The 23,290-nt window shown below is 38.2% G+C and overlaps 1 protein-coding gene across 1 annotated transcript; it reads right to left on the reverse strand.

Moving 5' to 3' along the window:
• Positions 1-15,079: 15,079 nt before the first annotated feature.
• Positions 15,080-18,549, reverse strand: LOC149406723 (ARM repeat superfamily protein). The gene is made up of 3 exons (XM_089608405.1): positions 17,944-18,549; positions 16,295-16,862; positions 15,080-15,615 (listed from the first exon to the last, which is right to left on the reverse strand). Exons 1-3 carry the CDS (start codon positions 18,288-18,290, stop codon positions 15,325-15,327), a joined length of 1,206 nt encoding a protein of 401 aa, XP_089464531.1. The 5' UTR covers positions 18,291-18,549; the 3' UTR covers positions 15,080-15,324.
• Positions 18,550-23,290: the final 4,741 nt, after the last annotated feature.

Here is a 23,290-nt window from a genome sequence, read left to right on the forward strand (position 1 = left end):
ACCCGGGCTGACCATGTCCTTGTCGACCCGATTTCCCTTGGTCCTTGCCACCACACGGCCAAGATCCAACCAAGAAGGATCCAACCCCATTTTTTCAACCACAACACACCCCAACACCTCAAAAATTTTATAAAAACTCTTTCTTTCACCATATGAATGAGATACCACAATTTTCATACCAGAACTCTACACAAATTCCCAAAACCTATTATCTCTTCTATCTTTCATCACATCAACAACTCCATTCATTATTCATTTCTCTCCCATCATATCAAGAGCACCTTCTCCATCATTTCATCACATCAAAGATATTCCATACCATATTCGCCACCTTATCCACCACAAATCTCTATCTCTTCTTCATTTATCACCCATTATTTCTCATATATCTCATTTCCACTTATCACCATATGTTGACTACACCACCACGAAAACTCCTTTTCTACTACACTTCACTCAAGAACACCACGAATACCACTAAAAGAGTCACTTTTTCCTTCATTTCTCTCTAGAATTGGAGGAATATCACTATCTAGACATCTTCTCACATTTCCACTCATTTACACTTTATGGCATCACAATGTCTTATTATCAACCATCTCAAAGTGTCTAGGACCTTGTTGAAACCATACTCACAAGCTCATCTCTTCACACAGAGGAACATCTCATTATTGGCCCATTATTCTCCTATTTCTCTTTGCTTCCCCACTCTATCTCTTCTTTCATACGTACTTACTGTAAAAGTGTGCGCAATCAATCGGTTCTGGAATCTGTTGTCAATGGTGCCCACAAGAAGAGTAGTAGTATCTATTTATGTACATTTGATGTCATATAGTCTTACGAAGACTCTTGCTTGTAATTGCTTATTCATTATTAATAAAGTTGAAACGTTCATTCATTCTTTCTTTGTTTGAAGCTTTATGATAAAACCTTAGTCTTTTAGTCCATAAACAAACTTAACAACTTACGAAGAGACAAATGTACATTTGCATGAACAAACTCTTCGTAGTTTGCTTAAAACGATATATTCGCAATCTTAGGGTCAAAGGACTATTGACCTCAGTATGATTGTTAGAAGAATCTATGATGTCTGGTTATGAGGCATTGAGAGTTGGGGACTCTATAGTTCTTCTAGGTATCTTCCGAAGGTACTGAATTGACCAGTGCACTTCTAGAGACAATATAAGAACAAACCATTTAACCTCTTATGTCTCGAAGTCACTATGTATGAATTGCGTCATGCTTACCTTAATCCTGAAATGAGACATGTCATTTCACACCTTAGTATTCTCATTTGAGAAAGTCAAAGTTCGGACTCACTATGTGATTCCGAACAAGACCTATTGGTGAAGTACTAAGTTGTGAGTCTGTCATGAGTAACTTTGTGAAGTTCTCATAGATATGGAATTCATGTACAAGATTGCTGAAATGCAATGTATGTCACCTCATGCTTTGTTCCTTGGAGTGTGAATAAATGAACTGACCAGTGTCCAAATTGAGTCCTGACTCTTTTGGATGAAACAATGTGACTTGTTAGCTCCTCGTCAATACATTGTTTCTAACTTATTCACAAGCGACAAAGGAGTTGAGGAAATAACAGCTAGAAGGGTAAAATGGTAATTTAGTAAATCCCGACTAGCTGATGACATTCATGAAGGGTAAACATAGATAATAATCAGTGGATCCGCTCATTATAATTAGGTGAATTCTTGAGTAGAAAATAAATTCATTTGAACCGAGAGATTTTCAGTGTCAACTCTTTAGTGGAGTCAGTTGGCATTAAGCTAAACTTGGAAAAGGTTTGTGAACTTTTGAGTCCAAGTGTTTAGCTCAAGCTTTGTTCATTTGGGTCCATGAGGTCACTGTCACGAATCACATCGAGTAGGAATAGTTAAACTGAAAGCTAAGTCAAAACAAGAACGAGACAGTTTTACGAAAATTGTCAAAAGGGTATTTTTGTCTTTTTGGACATAGGACGAAAAAAATGTCAATAAATTTTTTTGACATTGTCATATGATGACAAATGAAATAAATATTACTCAACCATATTAGTGTAATTGGGCCTTGAGGATTAATTTCATTTCATAGAATTTTACTTGAAAATTCTTAATGGGTTTTTCTTATGTTGTCATGAACAAATAAAGAAACATCTAGAAGCTCCTTCTAGAAGCTCAAATTTCGTCCAACCCAAGGAAAATAAGGCTGAATTTCGTTCATGCCATAGTGGGAAAGAGAGTTTATTTTGTGCATTGATGTATGAAGATACTTGCCAAAAGAAAAAGGGGAAACAAATTTCCTTAAGAAGGAAAGTGCATTTTCGGCCAACTAAGAGGAAATCAAATGAGGAAACAAATCCTAAGCCTTCATGAGGCATGTTGGACGTGCAAGGCAATAGGAAAAGAGGAAACTACCTTTTGAAGGTAATCCTCCTCCTATAAATAGGAGCCTCATTCCTCACATTTCAATCATCCAAGTTTAAGAGATTTGAGAGACTCTCTCTCTAGAACTTTGGCCGAACTCCTCTCTCTCTCTCTAGTTTATTTTCGATTTTGTTTTGGCACCTAGGTCCTCATTTGACCTAGAGTTTAGCTCTGCGACTTCAAGACTCGTTCTTAAGTCGTAGTGTTTAAAAGTGCCCACTCACTAATTCCTTTTCTCTCGAGTGATTTAGTGATAGAAACTTTCGTGGTTGCTCGAGGTGCCAAGGAAAGAAAGAGGGACGTGCTGCGAGGGGAGACGAGCGTTGCAACTTTTTAAGAGCTTCTCAAAGATCAAGCTTCAAGAAAGGTTAGTAAACTTCTTAGCTCATAATAGTTTTTAATTACGTGTACTTGCTCTTTTGTCTAGGTTAGTAAAAACTGTTTTGACTTGTAAAAGAAAATTTTTAAAATTCCGCCGCTTACCGAAGCGTTAATTATTTTCTCAAACCCTAGATCGATTCCAACAAATGGTATCAGAGCTATGGTCAAAGAGATGCATGTACATGTTTTTTAAAATTATGAGCTTGAAAATCGTTTTCGAAAGTTTACTAATTTTGTGACAAGTTAGAATTGTAATCTTAGATTTTTTTTTTAATTTATTGCTCATGCCTTTAAATTAAAAACCATGTTGTTTTTCTATGAGTTTGGGATGTTTTTAAAACACATTAGAATCAGTTCTAAAAGTTTTTAATTTTTTATATTGAAAAACGTGTTTTAAAGGTTTGAGAAATTTCGGTAAATTTTGTGACTAGTTACTTTGTCTTTCTAGTTTCTTTTATTTACCGTATTCGTTTTATGCTTGTTGTTATTTCTTTTATTCTATGTTATTACCCTGCTAATAAAACACAAATAAAAGCTTTAAACAACTTCATAAAACGTTCCGTTACACTCGATTCTTTTTCGCACCTAAAAAGGACCAAGCTTTAATTTATTTCTTTTTCTTCGAGCTGGAGTAAACCCGCATTAAAAGTGGTATAACTCTCTGCTCAGAAATCGAAATTTAATGATTCTTGAATCAAATTAAAGCTCTGTCTGTCCTCTGTCCAATGCCACCGGTTTCGGCTCAAAAGGACATCGGACCCGCCAGATATGGCGATTTTACTCCGAGGTGCGCGGCTGTCTGAAACTCCAGTTTTTTAGAAATCCTGATTTTCAAACCCCACTACCATGAGTTACAGAACTCTAATAAGAAAATTTTCTTGAGCAAAAATGTTTTTCATATGATTATAAACATGATGTGTAAAGATTAAAAGTTTTGATTTTTGAAAGATTAATTGAAATTGAGTTTTTACAAAACTAGTTTGAATTTTGAAAAACCGTTTTCACTTTCAAACTTGAAAAATATTTTGTCACCCATATCAAATAAGTTTTCAAAATGTTTTCAAAACTATATCTATATCACATATGTTCAAAATCTATATGCTCTTGAAAATTTGAGTGGGAGGTCTCCTTGTAGACAAGCCGAAAAATAAAAAGATGTGTAATCTCAAACTTTCAAGTGTTCGAGTGAGTTGAAGTTCACACTTCCCTCACGCACTTTCCCGAAATAGAAAATAGGAAAAGATCGAGTATGTACCTTGTGCCTTTATGCACTAATACTGCTCTGAACATGTCGATCTAGGATTCTCTTCTAGTTGTCCGCTCTGTCGCTCTCTAACTAGGAAATTTGTTTCCGAAGTTAAAAGAGTCGATGAACCAACTCCAAAAACTAAGTGGGAGGGTTATACTTGTTGTTTGTAACCCACGATCCCCAACACTAATGAAAAGTGCAAGTGTCCCCGGACTAAGAGTCACCCTCGTGGCCCTCTCTTAAATGAGAGTACTCAAGGGCGCTTTGCTCTGATCATTGCTCAATGAGCTACGTCCGAGAGTGAGACGATGATGACAAGACCTCCCCTCGGCGGATTGTTTTTCAAAGTCAATCTTTTGGACTAAGTGGTTGGTTACACACTTAGACTCAATCCCTAGTAATCCTCCCTCGAGGCCCTGCGAAAGGATGTGAGTGATCAAACCAATTTACAAGGTGGCTAGTCAAAATTGATGTATTGACATCTTGGCTATGCATTAATGATGAGTCATTTACTTATGAAAGGAGACTCGTTGCGGCCTTCCCTCGAAGGAGTAAAGTGTCATTTCGTTCATAACACCTTTGGATTTTATAAAGTCTTAAACAAACTTAAATCCTAAACCAAAGACTAATCATAAACTTGTTTCAACTTTTATAGGCAATATGTCTCCCAACTCTCTCTCTTTCATTCTTTCCTCGAACAAACTCGAAAACGAAAACTACATAGACTCGAAACGTAACCTCGACATAATACCTACCGTTAACAAGCACAAATGGGTACTCACCACCCCGTGTCCTCCTCTGACGAATGATGATTCAACTCAAGAGGACAATGACGCCTTAGCGGCCTGGCTTCGATCCGATGAGATTGTGAGGTGCTATATCTTGGCATCTATGAGCAATATGCTGAAAGAGCAACATCGTGACTTCGAGACTGCCGCTGACATGCTCTACAATCTCCTTGAGATGTTTGGAGGGCAAAGGCGTCAAACAAGGCTACAAGCAGTCCGACAGTTTATGAACTGTCATATGCAGGCTAGGACTCCTGTTGGAGACTTCATGATACTGATCATTAGTTTTCTGAATAAAATGGAAATCCTAGGATCTGAGATTGATGGGAAGAATATCATAGATATGATCTTAGAAACTCTCCCCGCATCTCTTGATACCGCCAAGATGAACTACTCCATAAACAAGCTAGAGTACACTGTTACCAAGCTTATGAAGGAGTTTCACACTGCTGAAGGTCTCACTAAGAGAAAGAGGAATCAAGGAGAGGCACATGCTACTGAGCAAAGAGCCTCCGCCTCTGGAACTAAGAAGAGACCTCACAAGGCCGATAAAAAGAACTGTCATGCCAATCTCAAAGCAAATGAACATAGTATTGTACTAGTTACCGAAGCATGCTTAGTAGCTGATAATGTATCAACGTGGATTCTTGACTCCGCTGCTACTAACCATATTTGTTGTTCCTTGAATGGTTTCAAGAAAACCAAAAGCTTAGAGGAAGGCGAGTTCTGTTTCAAATGGGGTGATGGGAGCCTGGTGTCTGCAAAGGCTGTGGGATCCGTGACGCTGTCTTTTGAAGACCGCACTTTAAACTTGAATAATGTATATTTTGTTCCTACCTTTGGGAAGAACTTAATATCCGTTGCTCGTCTTCGTGAGCAAGATTATTGTTTAAAGTTCATTAAGAATGGAATTCGTATTTCGTTTCCTGATAATTCTTTTGTCACTGATGCATATATGAAGAATGCTCTTTTCTACATCTATCCCACCCAACCTTCTCTTTTAGACACCGAAATAGATAATGATCTAATTAGGGAGCCAAAGAGGATCAAACTTTCTGAATCCTCCGATCTAACAAAATCAACACACCTATGGCACTTAAGACTTGGTCATATCAGTATAGAAAGGATTAAGAGACTTGTGAGGGATGGTCCACTCCAAGCCTCTGCAATAGGTTCACTACCTACTTGTGAATCCTGCATAGAAGGAAAAATGACTAAGCGACCTTTCTCTGATAAAGGTCGAAGAGCCACTGAGTTGCTGGAACTAATACATTCTGATGTATGTGGTCCGCTCATCCAACAGGCACGTGATCAAAACCCTTCGATCTGATCGAGGTGGTGAGTATATGTCTGGAGAGTTCGATGACTTTCTTAAAGAAGAAGGTATCGCTTCTCAGCTTACCGCACCTGGCACACCTCAACAAAACGGAGTGTCAGAGAGAAGAAACCGAACTCTTATGGAGATGGTTAGATCGATGATGAGTTACTCATCACTCCCGCTTTCCTTTTGGGGATATGCCCTCGAAACAGCCGCTTACATTCTGAACCAAGTTCCGTCTAAAACGGTTCCTGGTACTCCTTATGAAAGATGGACTGGCCGTAAAGTAAGTTTGGGCCACATCCGAATTTGGGGTTGCCCTGCACATGTGCTAAGGCAAAAGACTAGCAAGTTGGCTAGTAGGTCAGAATTGTGCCTGTTTGTGGGATATCCAAAGGAAACCAAAGGTTTCATTTTCTATAGTCCCGAGGACGATAAGACTTTCGTTAGCACGAATGCTCGTTTCCTTGAGGAGGACTTCATGAAGGATGCGAAACCTAGAAGCAAAATTGTGCTTGAAGAAAAGTTGGGTGAGGAAGCTTCTACCTCATCTGTAAGAACTGTTCTTACCCCAACTGAAACACAACCTAACTCATCAGAATCTCGTCAAGTAGTACTTCGACGTAGTGGGAGGGCTACTCAAAAGCATGACAGGTACATGTCTTATGGAGACTCTCTTGTAGCCGTCTCCGACATGGATGACCCTGTTTCCTATAGCCAAGCGATGCCTTGTTCTGAATCAAACCTTTGGCTTGACGCCATGAAAGTTGAAATGCACTCGATGTATGTCAACAAAGTCTGGAAACTTGTAGACCTTCCTGAAGGGATTAAACCCGTAGGGTGTAAGTGGATATACAAGAAGAAAAGGGGTCCTGATGGGAACGTCGAGACGTTCAAAGCACGACTTGTGGCGAAGGGTTATACCCAACAAGAAGGGATTGACTATGAAGAAACCTTCTCGCCAGTCGCGATGCTTAAATCCATCCGCATACTCCTATCCATAGCTGCAGCTCTCGACTATGAGATCTGGCAAATGGATGTCAAGACAGCCTTTCTGAATGGCAATCTTGACGAGCGCATTTACATGGCTCAACCAGACGGTTTCGTGGATAAAGGTCAAGAGACCAATGTTTGTGAGTTGCTTAAATCCATTTATGGACTAAAGCAAGCATCTAGGTCATGGAATATTAGATTCGATGAAACTGTAAAGAGCTTCGGCTTTGAACAGTCAATAGATGAGCCTTGTGTTTACAAGTTAATACACGAAGGCAAAGTTGTGTTTCTGGTACTATATGTCGATGATATACTACTCATTGGTAATGACGTGGGTAAGTTATCTGAGGTTAAGGTCTGGCTGGCAAAGCAATTCGATATGAAGGATCTAGGAGAAGCCGCATACATTCTGGGAATCCAAATCTTTCGAGATAGGAAAAACCGGACCCTGTCGCTCTCTCAAGCATCTTATATTGATAAGGTGATGGATCGATTCTCGATGCAAGACTGCAAGAGGGGTCAAACACCCTTTAGGCATAGAGTTTCACTCTCTAAGGACCAGTCTCCCGAGACTGCACAAGAGATTGAAGACATGAGAAAAATTCCTTATGCCTCTGCCGTAGGAAGCCTCATGTATGCTATGCTTTGCACTAGACCTGATATATGTTTCGCCGTTGGCGTAGTTAGCCGTTTCCAATCCAACCCTGGACCCGAGCACTGGATTGCTGTTAAGCATGTTCTTAAGTATCTTCGAAGAACTAGGAACTTGATGCTTACATACTCAGGTACTGACCTGACTATGACGGGATATACCGACTCCGATTTTCAAGCGGATAAGGATTCCAGGAAATCCACTTCGGGATCTGTGTTCATCCTAAATGGTGGAGCTGTTGTGTGGAGAAGTATTAAGCAATCTTGCATTGCTGACTCCACAATGGAAGCAGAATATGTGGCTGCTTGTGGAGCATCCAAAGAGGCTGTATGGCTTAGAAAATTCCTTAAGTATTTGGAAGTTGTTCCAAACGTCGACGAGCCCATGACCCTTTATTGTGATAATAGTGGGACTGTCGCTAACTCAAAGGAACCTCGAAGCCATAAGCGCTCTAAGTATATAGAGAGGAAATACCATTTGATTCGAGAGATCGCGCAGCGCGGAGACGTGGAGGTGAAGTAGATCTCTGGCAGATCCATTCACCAAGGCCCTAGCGAACAAGGTCTTCGACCAACATCGTGAGGGATTAGGCATGTAGGACTACTCACATCTTCTTTGAGTCAAGTGGGAGTTTGTTGTCAATGGTGCCCACAAGAAGAGTAGTAGTATCTATTTATGTACATTTGATGTCATATAGTCTTACGAAGACTCTTGCTTGTAATTGCTTATTCATTATTAATAAAGTTGAAACGTTCATTCATTCTTTCTTTGTTTGAAGCTTTATGATAAAACCTTAGTCTTTTAGTCCATAAACAAACTTAACAACTTACGAAGAGACAAATGTAGATTTGCATGAACAAACTCTTCGTAGTTTGCTTAAAACGATATATTCGCAATCTTAGGGTCAAATGACTATTGACCTCAGTATGATTGTTAGAAGAATCTATGATGTCTGGTTATGAGGCATTGAGAGTTGGGGACTCTATAGTTCTTCTAGGTATCTTCCGAAGGTACTGAATTGACCAGTGCACTTCTAGAGACAATATAAGAACAAACCATTTAACCTCTTATGTCTCGAAGTCACTATGTATGAATTGCGTCATGCTTACCTTAATCCTGAAATGAGACATGTCATTTCACACCTTAGTATTCTCATTTGAGAAAGTCAAAGTTCGGACTCACTATGTGATTCCGAACAAGGCCTATTGGTGAAGTACTAAGTTGTGAGTCTGTCATGAGTAACTTTGTGAAGTTCTCATAGATATGGAATTCATGTACAAGATTGCTGAAATGCAATGTATGTCACCTCATGCTTTGTTCCTTGGAGTGTGAATAAATGAACTGACCAGTGTCCAAATTGAGTCCTGACTCTTTTGGATGAAACAATGTGACTTGTTAGCTCCTCGTCAATACATTGTTTCTAACTTATTCACAAGCGACAAAGGAGTTGAGGAAATAACAGCTAGAAGGGTAAAATGGTAATTTAGTAAATCCCGACTAGCTGATGACATTCATGAAGGGTAAACATAGATAATAATCAGTGGATCCGCTCATTATAATTAGGTGAATTCTTGAGTAGAAAATAAATTCATTTGAACCGAGAGATTTTCAGTGTCAACTCTTTAGTGGAGTCAGTTGGCATTAAGCTAAACTTGGAAAAGGTTTGTGAACTTTTGAGTCCAAGTGTTTAGCTCAAGCTTTGTTCATTTGGGTCCATGAGGTCACTGTCACGAATCACATCGAGTAGGAATAGTTAAACTGAAAGCTAAGTCAAAACAAGAACGAGACAGTTTTACGAAAATTGTCAAAAGGGTATTTTTGTCTTTTTGGACATAGGACGAAAAAAATGTCAATAAATTTTTTTGACATTGTCATATGATGACAAATGAAATAAATATTACTCAACCATATTAGTGTAATTGGGCCTTGAGGATTAATTTCATTTCATAGAATTTTACTTGAAAATTCTTAATGGGTTTTTCTTATGTTGTCATGAACAAATAAAGAAACATCTAGAAGCTCCTTCTAGAAGCTCAAATTTCGTCCAACCCAAGGAAAATAAGGCTGAATTTCGTTCATGCCATAGTGGGAAAGAGAGTTTATTTTGTGCATTGATGTATGAAGATACTTGCCAAAAGAAAAAGGGGAAACAAATTTCCTTAAGAAGGAAAGTGCATTTTCGGCCAACTAAGAGGAAATCAAATGAGGAAACAAATCCTAAGCCTTCATGAGGCATGTTGGACGTGCAAGGCAATAGGAAAAGAGGAAACTACCTTTTGAAGGTAATCCTCCTCCTATAAATAGGAGCCTCATTCCTCACATTTCAATCATCCAAGTTTAAGAGATTTGAGAGACTCTCTCTCTAGAACTTTGGCCGAACTCCTCTCTCTCTCTCTAGTTTATTTTCGATTTTGTTTTGGCACCTAGGTCCTCATTTGACCTAGAGTTTAGCTCTGCGACTTCAAGACTCGTTCTTAAGTCGTAGTGTTTAAAAGTGCCCACTCACTAATTCCTTTTCTCTCGAGTGATTTAGTGATAGAAACTTTCGTGGTTGCTCGAGGTGCCAAGGAAAGAAAGAGGGACGTGCTGCGAGGGGAGACGAGCGTTGCAACTTTTTAAGAGCTTCTCAAAGATCAAGCTTCAAGAAAGGTTAGTAAACTTCTTAGCTCATAATAGTTTTTAATTACGTGTACTTGCTCTTTTGTCTAGGTTAGTAAAAACTGTTTTGACTTGTAAAAGAAAATTTTTAAAATTCCGCCGCTTACCGAAGCGTTAATTATTTTCTCAAACCCTAGATCGATTCCAACAGAATCAACCCTTAGGTGAGTGAATATTGACCTTCTTTCAGGAAGGCCGGATTCTGTATCTCCGAACCACTTTTCCCTCAGATTATATCCCGAATTCCCAGGCATAAGTATTTAGACATCTACATGTAGCCATTAAAAAATGAGTTAAAGAACCCAATAATACAAACTAAAAGTCCGTGACCACTTCAAGATTTAAATCAAGTCTTAATATGACCATCGTAGCGACCACAGTTAGTGTGTTGTAACGGTGCTTAAATGACACATCAAAAATCAAAGTTTGTCTGTCCGGGTCGTACACACACCAAATGTGTAAAATGCTCCCCCAAGTGATCAACATTTCACTTGTGCCCACATATGTGATTTTAGATCCAACTATCCATGCATAGATCAAATAATTGTTCTTATTATCATTATTAAAATTAATTGTCAAACTTACATAAATGTTAATATTTTTTATTCTGACAGTTAATAATATTAATGTTAATATCGTTATAACCCTTAAGGGTATTATTGGAATATTGAAAGGTTATTCTAACAAATTACCACTTTCCTAAATATGTTAGTAGTTAGACTACAATTTTAAAAGAGGGGAGCTGATTGGGCTAGTTACTTAGCCCACCTTTTTTTTCAAGGAAACAACAGCCTATTATTATTTTTTAAGTGTCAACAAGGAATGAAACAAAAAAACAAATAGACTTCGTATCATTAATAATAATTCTTACGACGTATCTTTTTTTATTCGCTTATATTTGTGTTGTTTTTTAAAAGGTTTAAAATATCGACGGTATAAAAATTCACTAAATTACCGATATATTATCGATATTTTTTGTTTTGTTTCTAATTAAAATAGATTGCACTTTTACCATGGTTGCGGGCTACGTTTAAAATTATTACTACATGCACAATTGTATTCAAGCCTTCACTTGTATGTACGATTTTTTTTTTTTTTTTTTTTTTGCGCGCGTACATAAGTGATCGAAATTCTTTGTGCATGTGTATGTACGATTTTCATTGCAGTTACGATTCTTTGTTTTTCTTTTACATTATATATGTATAAATACATAAAAATACATATATCTATGTATATTTATTAGACATGTTGGTATATATTAAATACATTTAAAAAAATACATATACAGTATATTAATAATTATATTTTGTTATAAGATATGAGTTGGTATACGTATTGCGATATTTCTGTACGCAAGTACACGTAGTCGCTCAAGTAATAAAGTTTGTAAGTACGAGTCGATCCCACAAAGACTTTGCTTAACCGAAAATCAAATGAGCTAACAGTGAATTGAACTCAAAGCAAACAAGGAGATTATTATCTAAATTGCAAAACTTAAAAAAACAAGCAAATTAAAATACAAGTGAACGGATATGAGGAAGGCGATGGCAACGGCTTCGCTAAACTCTCCTATGGTGGAAATTCCTAGAATTACGCACAATTTTTCGGATCTCTTTCTTCACTAATCACACTCACATAATATTATCGCTAAATCTATCTCGAGGATCTAACAACCTATGTCAATATCGAGTTTTTATATATCTCGATCTTAAACCTTTAAAATACGACAAACGTTTAAAACAAAAGTGTTCACACGTCTTCGTAGCAGCTTAACTATCTCTAGCTTATGAATGTACTATGATGAAATAATTCTTATGCCCGATTATCTAATTCTCTCTCGAGAAACTAAACAATCCTAGAAATAATGAATAAGGTAGTTAATCTCAGCCAAGCATGAAGCATGGAATTAATTCAAGCGATAGAGAAAAAGAACATGAAAATAATACTTCAATTAAATAAACATGATTAATCCACAACCATAATTGAGAAAACTATGCCATCACCCTTAAGGGTTTTAGTTCACAGTGACGAGAGTAACAGAAAAAAAAAAAAAACAAAAGCAATCCATGAAAATCATAATAAAATAAATGAACATAAACGGCAATTCCAAGGATAGGGATAAGAAAGAAAACGCTGAAACCGCAGTTGTCAATCGCGACGAACGGTGATCTTCTTCTCTGGTAGCCAAACAGAAAAAGAAAAACTAAAATAAAGGCAAAAGTGTAGTTTTAGGTTACAAGAGCTGATTATATAGGTTTCTTGCTGATTTTCGGAGTCATATGTGTCATTAAAACCTATCCGACGGCTCAAAACGATTAAAAAATCGTTAATTTCCTGTTTTGCCTGACGGGACCTCGCATCGCCCAGAAAGAGGATCGCGGCGCGAGGGGCACACTGCACGGCGCGAAGGAAGTTGTGTGCGGCGTGCTTCGAAGCTTTCGGAAAGTGTGCAGAGCACGCATATCGTTCGGAGATGGTGCACAAGCCTCGTGCGGCGCGCAGAGGGTAGCGCGCGGCGCGAGGTTGAACATGCAGGTAATGCACAAAACGCTCATATTGTTCGGAGACTCGCGTAACATTCCGCGCGGCGCGCAAAGGGTAGTGTGCGGCGCGCAGAGTTCCATATTTTTGTCCATTCGCATCTTGTACTCCGTTTTGTTTGAAAATTACTCCAAACAGCTTATAGAGGCTCTTTTACTCATTTGAACCTTTTAATCATCATAATCACTCTTAAAACCATCAAAAACACCCGAGAATTAGCTAGATTCAAGCCGGAAAATAGGAGTTTAACGCGTACGAAACACACCTATCAATACCCGTCGGTAAGTAATATATCAACGATATATCATCGGTATTATTGGTAGTCAATATGTATATTTTTATAAGAAACCAATCAATATACTAGTCAATAGTCAATATATCAGTAAAATCAGAACTTCGATATCAATATCGGTATCGATATTTTAACTTTTATGGGGTGTTTGGTAGATGATAATGAGATCGGAATAAAATAGAGCGAAATGCAAAAACTTGCAGTTTGCCGTTTCGGTAAATTAGGATGACCATTATATTGAGGCACGTTTGGTTTAGAAAATGAAAATGGAATGATAATGGTCATCGAAGTGGGAGTGACAAATGAATGTTATCTAAAAAAAAATGATTTGTCTGGTTTATTTTTTACGATTAAAAGTAAAAATGGTGGAATCAAGAACCACTTTACAAAAGTATTTATTTTGCTTAGTCTTCACTAATGGCAATATATCATTGTTGTACAGCATAGCATATTTGATTAGAGTACCGTTCCACATATGGAGATTAGATCATTTATTGCTTCATCTCATGAAATCAAATCCTAATCTATATTTTTATAGAAGATGGGTAACCCACATATAAACCACTTATGAAAAATAAATTGAGGGGTAGTTTATAATTTTTTTTTTAATTTTTTTTTTTTTTTTTACAAAACATAGTTTTTATGAATAAATATGCCCGCGTTACCAACAATTAATAAAAATGTCACTATGCAACACCAATAGTCTCAAGGTTGTTCAATTTAGAGTTGATAAATTATATGTAAATAACATAAATAATGATAAATACCTCATGCCAACGAGTAATAGTCGCTGATAGTGTGATGGTTAACATGGGTACTTAAACCATTGAATCTATAACAAAAGGAACCTGTTATCCGCATGAATAGCAGATATGCTTCTTTCGGATTCTAATTACAAGAAACCTGGTACACTTTCTTCACATTCATCAGGAAATAATTGCAAGAATGCAAAAGAAAGTTCTTTGATAAGTTAATAGAATTACCCATCATAAAACCCAGACTAGATCATCATCTTGCCCGGTTCGTCTCCATCACGGAATCTATTTTTGTTGCCATTTTCGCAATCAATGCGCCACCGACATCATCGAAGTGGAACGTCGACCATGTCCTATGCGACTGATGTTCTTGGACTTAAAACATGCTCTTAAATTAAAATGATTGTATTTGATACTCAACATAATGCTCTTAAATTAAACATGCTCTTGGACACTATAATAAGTTATTATTTGCTCCAAAAAAAAAAAAAAAATACTACGAAACGTTGGCCTACTTCCACGCCGGATATAGCATATAACCTCTTTAGTGTGTTGATGGAACATAATAAAAATTCATAGTATCCTCTGAATGAAATATAACTTTAAAAAGGGATTATTTTTTTTCAACCATCTCTTTTTCGACTTATTCATCTGCTTTGTATATTTTGAATATCAACAAATTATACAATAAACTCAAGAGAAGAGCAGGTGTTCATGTTGATTAACTTGTCAGAGATGTGACAATAATTTGTTGCCTAAATTACCATAGGTAATGAAGTCTTCGCCGCCAGGGTTGTTGACGGACACTGGCGAAGCTAAGATTATTTTTTATGTAGTTTTTCTATTTTCAATTTTCACCTTCGTTCAATATTTTCTGACTTCTTTATAACATGTCCACCTGGTTTTTATTTTTATTTTTTTATATGTATATGAGCTCTATGGACAAACCCACAGATTATTAATCTACAAAGTTAGTTTGCATTAAACCCTTTACAAAACTGAATTATTTACATATACGGCAGACAAAACCGGTAAATATAACCAGACACACACAGTGTTTATTATTAACCAATCGATAAGTACACAACACATATATGCAATATATCTCGACCAACTAATCAGTTTCAGATTTATTGACTCCACCAGTCACTCGACACCACAGCAGCACCGGCCTGGACTGGCATTCTCTCTCTCTCTCTCTCGCTAATATCAAACAAACTTATCTCACAACAAAACATCACCAAAAGCAAAAGCAAAGAGAAGACCTTTTTTTTTTTTTACTTGAAAGAAACCTCAGAAGTGCAAGCGGTGTTCAAAGGAAGGTCAGAGGAGGGCGTGCAAACGATCGCTCTCTGCTGCAAATGCCTCAAGCTCTGCTCCATGCTGACCTGCACCATCTCCGCCAGCATCTTCCGGGCCTTGCCCGACTGATCCTCGCCGTCGATCCGCGAGATGATGTCGCACACGATGTTCTCGAGCGTCTCCGGTTCCAGCTCCGACCTATGGTACGCCGAGTCCCTCAGAAGCCGCAGCAGAGTCTTCGCTCTTGCCTTGGCTTTCGGAGCTCCCTGCACGTAAAGGTGGGCATTTGTCAATCGGTTAAAATCAATCGGTCGAGTAATTTACAGTTCAACCGGTTATTTTATGGTTAAATTCAACCATCAAGAAAATAATATAGAAAAATTTGCCACAAGTACTATCATTTGATAACATTTTTCCCATTTTTCGTCGAAACTATAATTTGGACAAATCTACTAGTGGACCATGTGTTCAAATACTCTTTTTCCCTTAGCCTTTTATTTTCTAATATTTGCTATCTACCCCTCAATCACCATCGATCCTAACCTCAAAAATCCAAATTTCAGAAGTCAGAAGAAAATGAAATGGCTTTATTTAAAATAAATAAAAAAAAAACAGATTTTTTTGCTAGACTCTAGAGAAATTAAAAAAAAAAAAAAAAAAAAAAGTAAAAGAACAAAAAAGAAGAGGGTAAAAATGGATATAAAATATTTTCTCCTCTTTTTGCTAGTATTTTTGTTCAAATTATAGTTTTAGTGGAAAATGAGGGAAAATGTTATGAGATGGTAGTAATGGTGGCAATTTCTCAATAATATATTGAATTAACCATTTAAAAAAAATCACGGATAACAGGTTTTTTAACTGTTAACAACAGGTTTTTTTAACTGTTAACCGTCTAAAATGGGTAAAGGTGTAACCGGTTAACCGTTCTGCCCATCTTTTTTTTACCTGCACGGTCATCTCCAAGAGCCCTGGGATCACGCCTTCCCCTAGAATCGGCTCTCGGTACCTGTGCCGGTCGCTCTGGCACATCGTGAGCAAGACTCCGACGGCGTGGTCCCGGCCCTTGGGCGACCCGTTCTCGAGAACCTCGACCACCGCGAGGACGCCGCCGTCTTTTTCCGTCAGGGCGAGCCTCGCCTCGTGGGACCCGGCGAGGGACTCCATCAGCGAGCAGCACTTCTCGGCGGCCTTCGAGGATCTCTTGCAGCGCCGGAGAAGGTCGACGAGCGGCCCCACCGGCTCCGCCTCGAGGACCGCCGCGAGGTTTCCCGGGTGAGTCGCGAGGTTAGAGAGAGCCATCACCGCGTCGACTTTCGCCTGAGAAGTCCCATGTTTGAGGGCCTCGACGAGGAGAGGGATCGCCCCGGAGGATCCTATGACCGCCTTGCTGTTCGGCGAAGCCGATAGAGTGAGCAAAGTCGCGGCCGCGTATTCCTGTAGGCTCGGACTCTCTGAAGTTAGGAAGCCGGTGATCGGTCCCAATGCACCGGCCTCGATGATCTTGGCCTTGTTCCTGAATCGTTGAGTGTAACAAGATTAGGGTTTGTGTTCTTGCCAAAGACTTTGAGACAAATTACGACTATCGAATTCTTCGAACATTCCATCGTGTTTTGAAGAAAATACTATGTCAGTGTAAAGAATATCAATTTAAAATCTTGTCCTAGTGAATTGAAGAAAAATACTATAGCCTGTTTGTTGAGAAAATGGCAAAATGACATAAGGAATCATAGAGGAGACTTTTATCTGAAGGCAAACCCACTACGGTTTGTAAAAAGAAGAACATACTTTACTTCAGAATCACGATTAAAACCATTAAAAAACATAAAGGCAAAATGGACCCGTGTGAAAAATATTTAAAGTGAGAAACATATTCTAAAAATAAAAAAACTTAACCTGTGACATTTATTGAAATTTGTAAAAATAAATTGGAATTTCAAATTAGCCCTTCCAAACAAGTCATTTTCTAGTTATCTACAGAAACAGCAGCCATGTAATTTGGCTATCTGAAAGAAAATTAAAAAAAAAAAAAAAAAAAAAAAAAAACTGTGTAAAACGGAAGTCATATTAATTAGCCCGTTATTTCCATATAACAAGCTTCATTTTTCTGACCAGAGCACACAAAAGCAATCAGAGAATCTGTGTTATTGCAATCAACAAAAAAAAATGTTAATTCTAAACAAATCGTTATTAGTCCAAAACTTTACAGCGGCGATTCAGAAAACCAGAAATTTAGATAAAGAAGGAGGCTAGAATAAAATCCACTGCCACTCAGAGCAATAAGTCTTTAAAAGACAACGAGACGCCAAAAAAAACTTGATTAACATGTTTTCTTGATTTTTAAAAGGCAATTTCTCGTCCAGACAGCGAGTCGGACACAAACAAAAAGGCAAACAAAATTAAAAAATTGGGCTTCCAATATATAATTATTTAATAAATATAATTATAGTCAAGATTGAGGAATCCGAGGAAAATTATTGCAGATATCACAGGGAAATTACCCACAAACTCCAAGAAATAAAACACAAGAACCACAAAATATTCCCCTATTAGCTAAAATAACAAAATATGAGATATAGAGAGAGAGAGGCTGTTACATTTCGTCTCTGACGGCGAGGTTGAGGAGAGCGAGAAGAGCAGACTCGTTGGACTCGGGCGAGTCCACGACTCGGAGCATTGAGGTGAGCGGAGCTACCGAGTCGGAGAGCAATCGCCGGCAAGTCTGCGAGGTCTTCGTGAGCATTCGGATTTCGCGAGCGCCTTCGAGCTTCGATTCGTGGCCGTCGGATAGGACGAGGGAAAGCGCGCGATGAATGGTCGAGATCGACGGCGACGTCGTTTCGGGCATGGAATCGGTGTCGGTGGATGTCGTTTGTTGACCATATGAAGAAGAAGAAGACGAGCTATAGCAGTATTCCATGGAATCGGGAACACCACAGCTCATCAAATGAAAACAAGAAAAGCTGTTGGCTTTAGTTTAATTCCGTTGAAGAAAAATCTGGGTTTCTGTTGGAATTGCAAGAGAGAGAGAGAGGAGAGAGAGGTTGGCTTAAAGTAACAAATTGAGGGGTGAGAAAGAGAGACAGTGACGGTTAGGAGACTTAGGAGTTAGGACTAATTTCTCTGAGTCTATTATTACTTTAGGGGCACGTTTGGTTTCCTTTGGTTTGGTTGGAAAATAAAAATGAGAAGAGAATGCCAATGAGAATTTGATTACAAAAATAATTATATTAAATATTGTTTGGTTTGGATTCTAGTCTACTTGTTAATAAGATGGTATAACATTTAACTTACATGTGTACTTTGTTTGGCGAGCTGAAAAGAAAAAAGAAAACTTTGATGGGAGATAATATGTAAGAGAAAGAGATATTATATACATATATATATAAATATAATTTTGTTAGGCATAGACTTGGATGCGAATTTTTATCTCATTCTTTGATTAATATTCAACTCAAACACATACTATTTTCTTTGTAGTTTTGTAACGATATTTAAATATCTACTATCAACTGATACCAATTAGCATTATAGTGATTGAAATATCAATATTGATTTTTATCGACATAATTCTACCGACAAATATACTATAGAACACGATATTATACTTATCGATTATATTGTATAAGAACTTACAAATATATTATGTAAAAAATAACCATTTTCGGTGATTAGTTACTAAAATAGCTCTAAATTAATTTTATCACGAAAATAGTGTTTTATCAAACGATAAATAATTTTTTTTTATGAATTAAATTGTAAACAATAACAACGTAAAAAAAAACTCAAAACAGTGAATTCTTTTTTTAACATCAAGAAAAATAATTGTTTATGAAAAAAATATTTTCACGATAAAAACGTTATTCTTATGGTCAGTTTAAAAAAGTGTTGATGAACCACTCCAATCAAAGCAAGAGAATTGCAATATTAACGTTTTTTGAAAGTTTTTTTTTCCAAAACGACCGTGATTTTAAAACATATTAGTTTTCAAATATTTATGATGATAAAACCCTTCGGTATATAATTTTTAGTATATAGGTTTCAATATACATTATATATTTTCGATATACAAGCAATCGGTGTACAGTTAAGTAGTCAATTCTCAATATACATCTATAAAATATCAATATACATTTATTGAATTATATACACATTTTAAATGTCAGCGCACCATTTGAGAAGGCATACATTTATATTACTGTATAAAAAAATGATAATAATGACAGTATACAAAAAGATTAAATCAAGGTAAAATTGATACCCTATTAGACACACAAGTATAAAATAATTACGCACTTTTTTTTTCTTTTTTTTTTCTTTTCAGTATAGCTTTTAAAAACCCACTACTTTTCAGCATCGTAAGCCCAACACTATACATCTATTTCATCCATTCTCTCCCTTGCTTGAAATCACTACATATGAGAGTTAATAGAATTGGAGCGAAAATTTTACAAACAACAAAGATAAGCTAGAAAGAGGCCGAACTGGATGCTTGGAGATATAGTCCTAGTGGGGGTTTAAGCTATATCTCTGAAGCCATACTTGGGTAGAAGAACATCATGTAATGGTTTTAGGAGTACAAAAGTTCCAACATTTTATTGATCAGGTAGCACTACTACAAAATTGATTTTTTGATGCGCAAGACTATCAGATGCGACTAGTCGCACCTAAAAGTCGCATCTAAATAACTTTCAGGTGCGACTAGTCGCATCTGATAGTCAATCAGAAGCCGAAAAAATTCGCTCAAATTGTCTTTTGATTTTGACAATCCGATGCGACTAGTCGCACCTGAAAATATGTTGAAACTTTCAGGTGCGACTATGTCGCATCAGATAGTTTGAAATTTTTGAGCGGGCCTCATCTCCCCCTCTTTTATTTCATTAGTCTGACGTGGCGAATGAAATTTTTATTTTTTATTTTTATAATCAGGTGCGACTAGTCGCACCTGATAACTCATCAGATGCGACTAGTCGCATCTGAAGAATAATCAGGTGCGATTCTGTCGCACCTGATTATTAGGGTTTTGTTTAAAAACCCAGGTCGCGATCCTTTCTTCTCCAGCCGCTCAAACTCTCTGCACTTCAAAAAAAAAAGCCCTGCACTTAAAAAAAAAAAACCGAGCCAAACCTGTGTACAAAGACTCTCTCTCTCTGACCTCCGCCGCGCTCCGCCCTTTCCACCACCTCCGCCGCGTCTCTCTCTCTCTGCCTCATCTGCGACACCAGCCACGCTCCGCCGGCAGCAGCTCCTCCGTCAAGCCGAGCTTCGATCGGCGGCCAGCAGCTCCTCCGCCAAGCCGCGCGCGCCACCACTCTCCGGCTCTCTCTCTGCCTCACTCTCTCCGGCTCTCTCTCTGCCTCACTCTCTCCGGCTCCCACTCTCCGGCTCTCTCTCTGCCTCACTCTCTCTCTCCGGCTCTCTCTCTGCCTCACTCTCTCCGGCTCTCTCTCTGCCTCAGTCTCACTCTCTCCGACCTCTCACTCCCCGGCTCTCTCTCTGCCTCACCTCTCACTCTCCGGCTCACTCTCTCCGACCTCGACAGCCTCGGCGTCTCTGCCCCGACAGCCCCGCTGCCTCGACGCGTGCTCAGCCTCGGTGTCACTGCAATCCCGGTAAGCTATCTCTCACTGCCTCTCTCTCTCTCTCTCTCTCTCTCTCTCTCTCTCTCTCTCTCTCTCTTATTTTCCCTTTGACTGAACTGATGCGTTGTCCCGTGCTCAGCCTCGTCAAGCTGCTGTCCCGAGCTGCCTCGCGCGTCCCTGCTGTTTCGACGAGTCCCTGTCCTCGACGAGTCTCTCTCCCCGCTGCACCGAACCGTCGCTGCCTCGATCCCTCCTCCGCCGTTTCACCGAGCCGTCCCCTGTTGTCCCGAGCTGTCCAAGTAAGTCTAGCCTTTTTTTAAAAAAAAAATTGTTTGTGTTGTTAGTTTAGTTAGTTTAGTTAATTAGGTTAATTGATATAAAATGTTAGTTAGTTAGTTAATTAGTATGTAAATGTTAGTTAATTAAATAGATATGTTAGTAAGTAATTATTTAGAATGTTAAGTGTTAGTATGTAAATGTAAATGTTAGTTAATATAATTGTAGTTAATCATTGTAAATTTTAATTACATAGTTAGTAATATGTTTAGGTTCTTTAATTTAATTTTGATTAGTATGTTAATTGTAATTGTAAAGAAATTGTAATTAATTACAATGTTTTGTGACATGTTTTGATGTTTTGTGACATGTTTAATATAAAATGAAGTTTAGGTTAAAATTAAGTTAATGAATTTGTGATTAGTTTTAGTTTGTTTAACATGAAATGAAATTGTAAGTTTAAATAAGAAAAATAGTTTGTGACATGTTTTGCTAGTTTGTGATATTTTGTTTATTTCGATTTTTCATTTATAAATGTTGTGATCGAACCACGGAGGTTCGGTTTAGGGCTGAGCTAATTTATAGGATAGTTCTGGATGGTTTATGTATGTTTTTAAATAATTTTGCAGGTTTTTGGTTTGTCAGTATAATATGGGAAACTCTGCCGAAATTTCGGTAGAGTTTCGAATTAAGTAGTTTAAAAACTCCCAACTTATTCAATCTGAGCTCAAAATAACATAGAATTCATAATCTCTCTTTCATTGTGTTCTCCGTCGTCCTTTATCAATAACTCTTCCAAACTTTCATTTCTCGCTCTCATTCAGCGAATTATGACTCAAGTCGAGGATATGCAGCGACAAGCAGCGGAGTCAGGCCAAATGTTTGACATAGACCAGGCGGAGCAATACGCGATGACTGTTCTCGGGCAACGTCGAGATTGGTATGTCGGGATAGGTCCCTCGATCCCGAGATCCTCGTATCTCTTGGCTCAGGCTCAGGACGACAGCTCGTCCTCAGGTTCTTCATCGACGCGCGTTCCAGATCCAGTGATTAGCGAGCTACAAGCAGCGTTGGCCGCACAACAAGCTCAGATGGAGGCGTTTCAGCGACAGTTCTTTGCCTACACACAGCAGCATCCGTCTCCCATGTAGACATCCCCCGCGATGATGCACCCTGGGACGACGCCGCCATCAGCTTCAATGCCGAATGTTCAGACGCCGGCATCCGCTTCAATGCCGAATGTTCAGACGCCGCCATCCGCTTCAATGCCAAATGCTGATCAGACGCCAGGTTCGGTAGAATTTCAGCGACATCGTTCGAGCGGCAGCGCATCAGGCCGCCAAGGCGCACGAGCAAGATCTGGCGGAAGAGGAGGCCGTGCATTCCAGAATTGGCAGACTTCGAATGAAAAAGGGAAACAAAAAGAATAAATTGTAATTTTTTTAATTTATTGAATGTAAATTATCAAATTTTATGAATTTAATATTAGAATTTCTATTAAATTATTTATATAATTATTCTAATTAATATTATTCAAATTATTTATTTAATTTAACAAAAAAATTTCAAATTATTTAATTTATCTATTAGAATCAGCATTTTAAAAAAAATAACTACAGACAATCAGATGCGACTAGTCGCATCTGATACTTTCGCGGGAAGAGTATCAGATGCGACTAGTCGCATCTGATTGTACTAACACCCGCCAAATATTTCGCGGGGAATTACTATCAGATGCGACTAGTCGCATCTGATACTCTTCCCGCGAAAGTATTTAGGTGCGACGTTTGGTGCGACTTGTCGCACCTAAAATGTCGCACCTGATAGTGATGACTTTCAGGTGCGACAAGTCGCACCTAAAATCATCAGGTGCGCACTTTCAGATGCGACTTTGTCGCATCTAAAGTCGCACCTGATGATACTTTCAGGTGCGACATTTATGCTTTCAGGTGCGACTTTTGTCGCACCTGATGCTATTAATTGTACTAGTGTAGTGCGCAGCAATTTTTTTCTTTAGAGACGATATGAATCTGTCCCCAAAGAAGCGATCGAGAAAGTTATCATCGATTGTTTATTGACGATTTCT

The sequence above is a fragment of the Urtica dioica genome, chromosome 1 (assembly GCF_054948205.1).
Source record: "Urtica dioica subsp. dioica isolate 48M chromosome 1, U.dioica_male_clone48M_v1_H2, whole genome shotgun sequence".
In the NCBI taxonomy this organism is placed as follows: Eukaryota; Viridiplantae; Streptophyta; class Magnoliopsida; order Rosales; family Urticaceae; genus Urtica; species Urtica dioica.

What these genes read in the sequence shown, in the direction of transcription:
- LOC149406723 (XM_089608405.1), bottom strand. Translation starts at nt 18,290, where the DNA reads ATGAGCTGTGGTGTTCCCGATTCCATGGAATACTGCTATAGCTCGTCT. An exon ending in CTCGCCGTCAGAGACGAAAT is followed by an intron (nt 16,863 to 17,943) that starts GTAACAGCCTCT and finishes TCAACGATTCAG; the next exon opens with GAACAAGGCCAAGATCATCG. An exon ending in TCTTGGAGATGACCGTGCAG is followed by an intron (nt 15,616 to 16,294) that starts GTAAAAAAAAGA and finishes CTTTACGTGCAG; the next exon opens with GGAGCTCCGAAAGCCAAGGC.